Here is a 12,675-nt window from a genome sequence, read left to right on the forward strand (position 1 = left end):
ATTCTTAGTTCAGCGGGAAGTGCATAAATACATTGTAAGGGGGCCCATAGCTAAGCTTTGTTAGCAGTCATTAGACAATTCCTCCTTTAAGACCTCTGGCATGTGAAATTTAAGAAGATTGCCATCAATTAAAATCTACTATCTGCAGGAATAATTGCAGTGCCAATTTTGTCCAGCAGGGACAGATACAGAGCTGTCCCATTCTGTTGTAGTGCATAATAGTAGATTTTTGTATTTTATTCTATGGTTGCACGTCTTTACATTACATTCTCAGGGGTGTGGATGGATATGGATGTCACGTACAGTGGGTCTTTACAAGTAACATTGGAGACGAAGATGAATCTATCAAGGCTTGGAAAAGAGGCAACAGTGGATGAGGGAGGATCATTTGACCACAGAAGACATGGGTGAGTTCTCAAACCTACACTATACTGCACTTTAATAAAACCATGAAGACTAATGTTTCCTATGTAAACAGAAAACATAATCAATTACATCATCGATAACATGTATATCACTTGATCTATCATGTGATTGTTCCCAGCAAGAGAAACCAAGTAATCTTGTAGATATGATACCTTTTAATGGCTAACAGAAATACATGATGTTATTGCGAGCTTTTAATCCTCTCAGGATTCTTCCTCAGGCATAATGAAATAGATCCGAAGAGGCATGCATATATATACACACATACATATGACAAGGCACAGACATGGTGTGATTGATTTGCACTTGAAAGGATACAATAACAGGATGGGTGAAGAAATAAAAAACATAATTAAATAGTCCACTGAAAAGATGTGAAGGTTTTATGGTCCCTGAATTAGTGTTAATGGGTCACCAGGCCAGCTGTCTTATCTCTGCTATAGATGTCTCATACTTCCCAGTCATGCTTGAATGTGCAAAAATTTAACTACTATAATACTGCCCCCTATGTACAAGAATATAACTACTATAATACTGCTCCTATGTGTAGGAATATAATTACTATAATACTGTCCTTTATGTACAAGAATATAACTACTATAATACTGCCCCCTATGTACAAGAATAGATCTACTATAATACTGTCCCCTATGTACAAGAAAATAACTACTATAATACTGCCCTCTCTGTACAAGAATATTACTACAATAATACTGCCTCTTATGTACAAGGATATAACTACTATAATACTGCTCCTATGTACAAGAATATAACCACTATAATACTGCCGATATGTATAAGACTATAACTACTATAATACTGTCCCTATGTACAAGAATATAACTACTATAATACTGCCTCCTATGTACAAGAATATAACTACTATAATACTGCCCCCTATGTACAAGAATATCACTGCTATAATACTGCCCCTACGTACAAGAATAAAACTACTATAAAACTGCACCTCTATGTACAAGAATATTACTACTATAATACTGCCTCCTATGTACAAGAATTCAATTACTATAATATTGCATCCTCTGTACAATAATATAGATACTATAATACTGCCCCCTATGTACAAGAATATAACTACTATAATACTGCCCCCTGTGTACAAGAATATAACTACTATAATACTGCTCCCTATGTACAAGAATATAACTACTATTATACTGCACCCCTATGTACAAGAATCTAACTACTATAATACTGCCTCCTATGTACAAGAATATAACTACTATAATACTGCCTCCTCTGTACAATAACATAACTACTATAATACTGCCCCCTATGTACAAGAATATAACTACTATAATACTGCCCCCTGTGTACAAGAATATAACTACTATAATACTGCCCCCTATGTACAAGAATATAACTACTATAATACTGCCTCCTATGTACAAGAATATAACTACTATAATACTGCCCCCTATGTACAAGACTATAACTACTATAATACTACCCCCTATGTACAAGAATATAACTACTATAATACTGCCCCCTATGTACAAGAATATAACTACTATAATACTGTCTCCTATGTACAAGAAAATAACTACTATAATACTGTCTCCTATGTACAAGAATATAACTACTATAATACTGCCTCCTCTGTACAAGAATATAACTACTATAATACTGCCTCCTATGTACAAGAATATAACTACTATAATACTGCCTCCTCTGTACAATAATATAACTACTATAATACTGCCTCCTATGTACAAGAATATAACTACTATAATACTGCCTCCTATGTACAAGAATATAACTACTATAATACCTCCTCCTCTGTACAAGAATATAACTACTATAATACTGCCTCCTATGTACAAGAATATAACTACTATAATACTACCCCCTATGTACAAGACTATAACTACTATAATACTACCCCCTATGTGCAAGAATATAACTACTATAATACTGCCCCCTATGTACAAGAATATAACTACTATAATACTGTCTCCTATGTACAAGAATATAACTACTATAATACTGCCTCCTATGTACAAGAATATAACTACTATTATACTGCCCCCTATGTAGAAGAATGTAACTGCTATAATACTGCCTCTTATGTACAAGAATATAACTACTATAATACTGCCTCCTCTGTACAATAACATAACTACTATAATACTGCCCCCTATGTACAAGAATATAACTACTATAATACTGCCCCCTGTGTACAAGAATATAACTACTATAATACTGCCCCCTATGTACAAGAATATAACTACTATAATACTGCCTCCTATGTACAAGAATATAACTACTATAATACTGCCCCCTATGTACAAGACTATAACTACTATAATACTACCCACTATGTACAAGAATATAACTACTATAATACTGTCCCTATGTACAAGAATATAACTACTATAATACTGCCCCCTATGTACAAGAATATAACTACTATTATACTGCCCCCTATGTACAAGAATATAACTACTATAATACTGCCCCCTATGTACAAGAATATAACTACTATAATACTGTCTCCTATGTACAAGAAAATAACTACTATAATACTGTCTCCTATGTACAAGAATATAACTACTATAATACTGCCTCCCATGTACAAGAATATAACTACTATAATACTGCCCCCTATGTAGAAGAATGTAACTGCTATAATACTGCCTCCTATGTACAAGAATATAACTACTATAATACTTCCTCCTATGTACAAGAATATAACTACTATAATACTGCCTCCTCTGTACAATAATATAACTACTATAATACTGCCTCCTATGTACAAGAATATAACTACTATAATACTGCCTCCTATGTACAAGAATTCAATTACTATAATATTGCATCCTCTGTACAATAATATAGCTACTATAATACTGCCCCCTATGTACAAGAATATAACTACTATAATACTGCCCCCTGTGTACAAGAATATAACTACTATAATACTGCTCCCTATGTACAAGAATATAACTACTATTATACTGCACCCCTATGTACAAGAATCTAACTACTATAATACTGCCTCCTATGTACAAGAATGTAACTACTATAATACTGCCTCCTCTGTACAATAACATAACTACTATAATACTGCCCCCTATGTACAAGAATATAACTACTATAATACTGCCCCCTATGTACAAGAATATAACTACTATAATACTGCCCCCTGTGTACAAGAATATAACTACTATAATACTGCCCCCTATGTACAAGAATATAACTACTATAATACTGCCTCCTATGTACAAGAATATAACTACTATAATACTGCCCCCTATGTACAAGACTATAACTACTATAATACTACCCCCCTATGTACAAGAATATAACTACTATAATACTGCCCCCTATGTACAAGAATATAACTACTATAATACTGTCTCCTATGTACAAGAAAATAACTACTATAATACTGTCTCCTATGTACAAGAATATAACTACTATAATACTGCCTCCTATGTACAAGAATATAACTACTATTATACTGCCCCCTATGTAGAAGAATGTAACTGCTATAATAGTGCCTCCTATGTACAAGAATATAACTACTATAATACTGCCTCCTATGTACAAGAATATAACTACTATAATTCTGCCTCCTATGTACAAGAATATAACTACTATAATACTGCCTCCTATGTACTAGAATATAACTACTATAATACCTCCTCCTCTGTACAAGAATATAACTACTATAATACTGCCTCCTATGTACAAGAATATAACTACTATAATACTACCCCCTATGTACAAGACTATAACTACTATAATACTACCCCCTATGTACAAGAATATAACTACTATAATACTGCCCCCTATGTACAAGAATATAACTACTATAATACTGTCTCCTATGTACAAGAAAATAACTACTATAATACTGTCTCCTATGTACAAGAATATAACTACTATAATACTGCCTCCTATGTACAAGAATATAACTACTATTATACTGCCCCCTATGTAGAAGAATGTAACTGCTATAATACTGCCTCTTATGTACAAGAATATAACTACTATAATACTGCCTCCTCTGTACAATAACATAACTACTATAATACTGCCCCCTATGTACAAGAATATAACTACTATAATACTGCCCCCTGTGTACAAGAATATAACTACTATAATACTGCCCCCTATGTACAAGAATATAACTACTATAATACTGCCTCCTATGTACAAGAATATAACTACTATAATACTGCCCCCTATGTACAAGACTATAACTACTATAATACTACCCCCTATGTACAAAAATATAACTACTATAATACTGTCACTATGTACAAGAATATAACTACTATAATACTGCCCCCTATGTACAAGAATATAACTACTATTATACTGCCCCCTATGTACAAGAATATAACTACTATAATACTGCCCCATATGTACAAGAATATAACTACTATAATACTGTCTCCTATGTACAAGAAAATAACTACTATAATACTGTCTCCTATGTACAAGAATATAACTACTATAATACTGCCTCCTATGTACAAGAATATAACTACTATAATACTGCCCCCTATGTAGAAGAATGTAACTGCTATAATACTGCCTCCTATGTTCAAGAATATAACTACTGTAATACTTCCTCCTATGTACAAGAATATAACTACTATAATACTGCCTCCTCTGTACAATAATATAACTACTATAATACTGCCTCCTATGTACAAGAATATAACTACTATAATACTGCCTCCTTTGTACAAGAATATAACTACTATAATACCTCCACATCTGTACAAGAATATAACTACTATAATACTGCCTCCTATGTACAAGAATATAACTACTATAATACTACCCCCTATGTACAAGAATATAACTACTATAATACTGCCCCCTATGTACAAGAATATAACTACTATAATACTGTATCCTATGTACAAGAAAATAACTACTATAATACTGTCTCCTATGTACAAGAATATAACTACTATTATACTGCCTCCTATGTACAAGAATATAACTACTATTATACTGCCCCCTATGTAGAAGAATGTAACTGCTATAATACTGCCTCCTATGTACAAGAATATAACTACTATAATACTGCCTCCTATGTACAAGAATATAACTACTATAATACTGCCTCCTCTGTACAATAATATAACTACTATAATACTGCCTCCTATGTACAAGAATATAACTACTATAATACTGCCTCCTATGTACAAGAATATAACTACTATAATACCTCCTCCTCTGTACAAGAATATAACTACTATAATACTGCCTCCTATGTACAAGAATATAACTACTATAATACTGCTCCCTATATACAAGAATACAACTACTATAATACTGCCCCTATGTACAAGAATATAACTACTATAATACTGCCTCCTATGTACAAGAATATAACTACTATAATACTGCCTCCTCTGTACAATAATATAACTACTATAATACTGCCTCCTATGTACAAGAATATAACTACTATAATACTGCCCTCTATGTAGAAGAATGTAACTGCTATAATACTGCCTCCTATGTTCAAGAATATAACTACTGTAATACTTCCTCCTATGTACAAGAATATAACTACTATAATACTGCCTCCTCTGTACAATAATATAACTACTATAATACTGCCTCCTATGTACAAGAATATAACTACTATAATACTGCCTCCTTTGTACAAGAATATAACTACTATAATACCTCCACATCTGTACAAGAATATAACTACTATAATACTGCCTCCTATGTACAAGAATATAACTACTATAATACTACCCCCTATGTACAAGAATATAACTACTATAATACTGCCCCCTATGTACAAGAATATAACTACTATAATACTGTATCCTATGTACAAGAAAATAACTACTATAATACTGTCTCCTATGTACAAGAATATAACTACTATTATACTGCCTCCTATGTACAAGAATATAACTACTATTATACTGCCCCCTATGTAGAAGAATGTAACTGCTATAATACTGCCTCCTATGTACAAGAATATAACTACTATAATACTGCCTCCTATGTACAAGAATATAACTACTATAATACTGCCTCCTCTGTACAATAATATAACTACTATAATACTGCCTCCTATGTACAAGAATATAACTACTATAATACTGCCTCCTATGTACAAGAATATAACTACTATAATACCTCCTCCTCTGTACAAGAATATAACTACTATAATACTGCCTCCTATGTACAAGAATATAACTACTATAATACTGCTCCCTATATACAAGAATACAACTACTATAATACTGCCCCTATGTACAAGAATATAACTACTATAATACTGCCTCCTATGTACAAGAATATAACTACTATAATACTGCCTCCTCTGTACAATAATATAACTACTATAATACTGCCTCCTATGTACAAGAATATAACTACTATAATACTGCCCTCTATGTACAAGAATATAACTACTATAATACTGCTCCTATGTACAAGAATATAACTACTATAATACTGCCCCTATGTACAAGAATATAACTACTATAATACTGCCTCCTATGTACAAGAATATAACTACTATTATACTGCCCCCTATGTAGAAGAATGTAACTGCTATAATACTGCCTCCTCTGTACAAGAATATAACTACTATAATACTGCCCCTATGTACAAAAATATAACTACTATAATACTGCCCCCTATGTACAAGAATATAACTACTATAATACTGCTTCCTATGTACAAGAATATAACTACTATAATACTGCCTCCTCTGTACAAGAATATAACTACTATAATACTGCCTCCTCTGTACAAGAATATAACTACTATAATACTGCTCCCTATGTACAAGAATATAACTACTATAATACTGCCTCCTCTGTACAAGAATATAACTACTATAATACTGCCCCTATGTACAAAAATATAACTACTATAATACTGCCCCCTATGTACAAGAATATAACTACTATAATACTGCTTCCTATGTACAAGAATATAACTACTATAATACTGCCTCCTCTGTACAAGAATATAACTACTATAATACTGCCTCCTCTGTACAAGAATATAACTACTATAATACTGCTCCCTATGTGCAAGAATATAACTACTATAATACTGCCTCCTATGTACAAGAATATAACTACTATAATACTGCCCCCTATGTACAAGAATATAACTACTATAATACTGCCCTCTATGTACAAGAATATAACTACTATAATACTGCTCCTATGTACAAGAATATAACTACTATAATACTGCCCCTATGTACAAGAATATAACTACTATAATACTGCCTCCTATGTACAAGAATATAACTACTATTATACTGCCCCCTATGTAGAAGAATGTAACTGCTATAATACTGCCTCCTCTGTACAAGAATATAACTACTATAATACTGCCCCTATGTACAAAAATATAACTACTATAATACTGCCCCCTATGTACAAGAATATAACTACTATAATACTGCTTCCTATGTACAAGAATATAACTACTATAATACTGCCTCCTCTGTACAAGAATATAACTACTATAATACTGCCTCCTCTGTACAAGAATATAACTACTATAATACTGCTCCCTATGTACAAGAATATAACTACTATAATACTGCCTCCTCTGTACAAGAATATAACTACTATAATACTGCCCCTATGTACAAAAATATAACTACTATAATACTGCCCCCTATGTACAAGAATATAACTACTATAATACTGCTTCCTATGTACAAGAATATAACTACTATAATACTGCCTCCTCTGTACATGAATATAACTACTATAATACTGCCTCCTCTGTACAAGAATATAACTACTATAATACTGCTCCCTATGTGCAAGAATATAACTACTATAATACTGCCTCCTATGTACAAGAATATAACTACTATAATACTGCCCCCTATGTACAAGAATATAACTACTATAATACTGCCCTCTATGTACAAGAATATAACTACTATAATACTGCTCCTATGTACAAGAATATAACTACTATAATACTGCCCCTATGTACAAGAATATAACTACTATAATACTGCCTCCTATGTACAAGAATATAACTACTATTATACTGCCCCCTATGTAGAAGAATGTAACTGCTATAATACTGCCTCCTCTGTACAAGAATATAACTACTATAATACTGCCCCTATGTACAAAAATATAACTACTATAATACTGCCCCCTATGTACAAGAATATAACTACTATAATACTGCTTCCTATGTACAAGAATATAACTACTATAATACTGCCTCCTCTGTACAAGAATATAACTACTATAATACTGCCTCCTCTGTACAAGAATATAACTACTATAATACTGCTCCCTATGTACAAGAATATAACTACTATAATACTGCCTCCTCTGTACAAGAATATAACTACTATAATACTGCCCCTATGTACAAAAATATAACTACTATAATACTGCCCCCTATGTACAAGAATATAACTACTATAATACTGCTTCCTATGTACAAGAATATAACTACTATAATACTGCCTCCTCTGTACAAGAATATAACTACTATAATACTGCCTCCTCTGTACAAGAATATAACTACTATAATACTGCTCCCTATGTGCAAGAATATAACTACTATAATACTGCCCCCTATGTACAAGAATATAACTACTATAATACTGCCCCCTATGTACAAGAATATAACTACTATAATACTGCCTCCTATGTACAAGAATATAACTACTATAATACTGCCTCCTATGTACAAGAATATAACTACTATAATACTGCCCCCTATGTACAAGAATATAACTACTATAATACTGCCTCCTATGTACAAGAATATAACTACTATAATACTTCCTCCTATGTACAAGAATATAACTACTATAATACTGCTCCTATGCACAAGAATATAACTACTATAATACTGCCCCTTATGTACAAGAATATAACTACTATAATACTGCCCCTATGTACAAGAATATAACTAATATGACTATATTACGGACAGGACGGCATGGAGACGTTTTGCAGCATAACTGATTGATTGGAGCTGCACTCTGAGTTAGATGAACAAGCTGCAGTTTATAGTAATACATAACTTACAGCCAATCAGGGTGGGGAATTCTTTTGGAAAGATTCTCTCTCTCACTTTTTTAATCTGTTTCTGGTTTTGGCTTCAAACCTGCACCAAAACAGCATGTGTGAAAGGACCCTTAATCTAAGGCGGTGTTTCTATCGTGTGATGCTCCAGTACGCCTCCTCCCTGTGTCATTATGTAATCTTCTCACCCGATTAATAAGACCTGTCACTGCGGTTTTAGCTCTCACAGACACATTAAACACTGGATTGTATAAGCTTTAATTTTCTGGAATTAATTAGATGGCGCGTGTCAGCTTAATTAGACCTTCTGCTTCATCTAATTTTAATTAGGCCATAAGATGATCACAGATGTGCGGGCGGATCTTCCTACCATTTACCCTTGTAATGTTGAGCTCATAGTTCTGGTCAATGGTGAATGGTCAGTCTAGTCTTTGCTCTCAGGGGCGGCTTCTTATGGTTTATGTATAATGTATGACTAATGTGTGAACCGAGAAGTCCAGATGAGAAAGAGTTAACCGGTTAATCTAGAGAACCTACAAGGGGGTATGCTGCAGCATCTGTGGGATTTACCTAGTAGGCTTAGTTTTTAACACTATTATCCCCAAAGAGAAAACAGAATTGCAACAGACTAATCCATATCACTAGACTGACCCTATATATAAATACAGTGCTACAGTCTTACTAATCTATAGTAGCACCATTGCAACTGTGCAAAGGTCGACAGTCTGACTGGTGAACAGCTCCACGGTTCACTGATATACGCTTTCACTGGTGTGCAGCTCCACGGTTCACTGATACACGTCCACTGCTGTGCAGCCCCACAGCTCACTTATACACGCTTTTACTGGTGTGCAGCTCCACAGCTCACTTATACACGCTTTTACTGGTGTGCAGCTCCACAGCTCACTGATATACGCTTTCATTGGTGCACAGCTCCACGGTTCACTGATACACGTCCACTGCTGTGCAGCCCCACAGTTCACTAATACACGCTTCCACTGGTGTGCAGCCCCACAGTTCACTAATACACGCTTCCACTGGTGTGCAGCCCCACAGTTCACTAATACACGCTTCCACTGGTGTGCAGCCCCACAGTTCACTAATACACGCTTTCTACTGGTGTGCAGCCCCACAGTTCGCTGATACACGCTTCCACTGGTGTGCAACCCCACAGTTCGCTGATACACGCTTCCACTGGTGTGCAGCCCCACAGTTTGCTGATACACGCTTCCACTGGTGTGCAGCCCCACAGTTCGCTGATACACGCTTCCACTGGTGTGCAGCCCCACAGTTCGCTGATACACGCTTCCACTGGTGTGCAGCCCCACAGTTCGCTGATACACGCTTCCACTGGTGTGCAGCCCCACAGTTCGCTGATACACGCTTCCACTGGTGTGAAACACCTCCTCTGATCCTTCATATCTAATCAGTATGCTAGCAATGTTTATGCTGGGAAAACCGATTTAGTGACCACCTAAATACACGGAACGATTACAGCCTACCAGCTCCTTAAGGACTTTAAGGTCAGTGATACCATAGATGTAGGGGGTCTGTACACCTGGCAGTCTTTTAGACATTTTACTTGCCACAAAGGCCACAATATTGTCATTATCAATTGTCGTTCTAGAAATTCATTCAGTTTATGGTCGGTTTAAGAGTTGAAGTAGACGACCCAGCTGCACATTGTGAGCCCTGGTGCAGGCGGCACTGGTGACTATAGCAGGGGCGGGTAATGTGTCGTCCCCCCCTCCTTCACAGGGGCTCTTAACATTCTGTACTCTGAAAATGCAAATTGGGAAGAGTAGAGAAAGTTTGAGGAGGCTGTAAGTGTCACTCTGTCAGGTCGAGAACAATGCGCAGAGCTGAGGAACCGCCTGATTCAGCTAGAAATGGATAATTAAGAGAAGTGCTAGAACATGTTTTACCCCGCGACTTCGGAACACAGCGGGGAGGAGGCCGTACTTGTCACATGAGGACACTCAATATAGCAACATGTGCAGAAGACACAGCAAAAACAGTTCTTGTGAAACGTCTGCAGAGCAAAGTCCAGAATGTGGGCACAAATGTACTGGAGTTTGATTTTTCATTTAACGCTTTGGCGACTTTCAGAATTAAATGACATTTTCACCTGAAATCAAAACCTCCCCAGTGAATATACAGTGCCGGCCTGTATGGAATTTGTGCCCCCCTCCCCATTATAAGAAAAATGTATATATTCAATTGATAGCCAGTCTGCCTGTGTTGTTCTTGTGCAGAAGGCAGCAAGATAGCAGTATACCCAGCTTCAGAAATGAAAACTGTACCAGAACCAAGCTCATAATATAAATACAGCATTAAAACCAAGCTCGGTACATAAATACAGCCCCAGAACCAAACATAACATAAATACAGCACTAGAGCCAAGCTCATAACCTAAATACAGCACAGTAACCAAGCTGAGTACATAAATACAGCTCCATGATCAAGCTTAGTCTATACATACAGCACCAGAAACAACTTATATAAAATACAGCACCAGAACCAAGCTTAGTACATAGATACATATAGGTACTTAGATACAATACCAAAACCAAGTTCATAACATACATACAGTGTTAGAATTAAGCAATTGTGTTTTGAGGGCCCTGGTGGGTTGATAACGGTTCCTCAGAACATCTGAAGGGAGGAGATAGAGCTAGGAGGAAGATGATTCATGTAATTACACATGGAAGAAGAGGATCATCTTGCCAGCCGGACTTCAGAGGGACGATCACCACCAGCCAACATCCTCCTGGAGCCCCCTGTGTGACCACATGGGTCGCATGTAGCTAAGGCCGGCCATGACAGAATATATAAGACAGTGAATTATTCTCTTTTAGCTGTTTCTAATGTACATAGCTGTTTCTTTGATTTTCCACAAGTGCAGCCATTACAGCTGCAATAGGGGTTGCCAATAGAGGCGTAACTTGAAGCTCCTGGGCCCTAATGCAAAATCTGTAACAGGGCCCCCAACTATAATACTTTATTCATAGTACTGGGCTCCCTATATGGAGAAGAGAGGCCTTATGGCCCCCTAAGGCTCCTGGGCCCGGGTGCAACCGCATCCCCTATAGTTACGCCAGTGAATGGCTGCCATGTCCTGAGCAGAAATGTATTTCTAAGAATTGGCTGGACAGAATTTTAAAGAATTTGAGTGAATAAAACGTCTCTAGAGACTTTTTTTTAA

At 35.6% G+C, this 12,675-nt stretch overlaps 1 protein-coding gene across 1 annotated transcript in view; it reads left to right on the plus strand.

Moving 5' to 3' along the window:
- The window catches only part of LOC136576968 (testis-expressed protein 2-like), a 65,060-nt gene that overhangs the window by 43,620 nt on the left and 8,765 nt on the right, over window positions 1-12,675 (plus strand). Inside the window, exon 8 of the mRNA XM_066576641.1 lies at window positions 275-407. Within this exon, the coding sequence (XP_066432738.1) occupies window positions 275-407 (133 nt within the window). The remainder of the gene's footprint in view (window positions 1-274; window positions 408-12,675) is intronic.

The sequence above is a fragment of the Eleutherodactylus coqui genome, chromosome 8, assembly GCF_035609145.1.
Source record: "Eleutherodactylus coqui strain aEleCoq1 chromosome 8, aEleCoq1.hap1, whole genome shotgun sequence".
In the NCBI taxonomy this organism is placed as follows: Eukaryota; Metazoa; Chordata; class Amphibia; order Anura; family Eleutherodactylidae; genus Eleutherodactylus; species Eleutherodactylus coqui.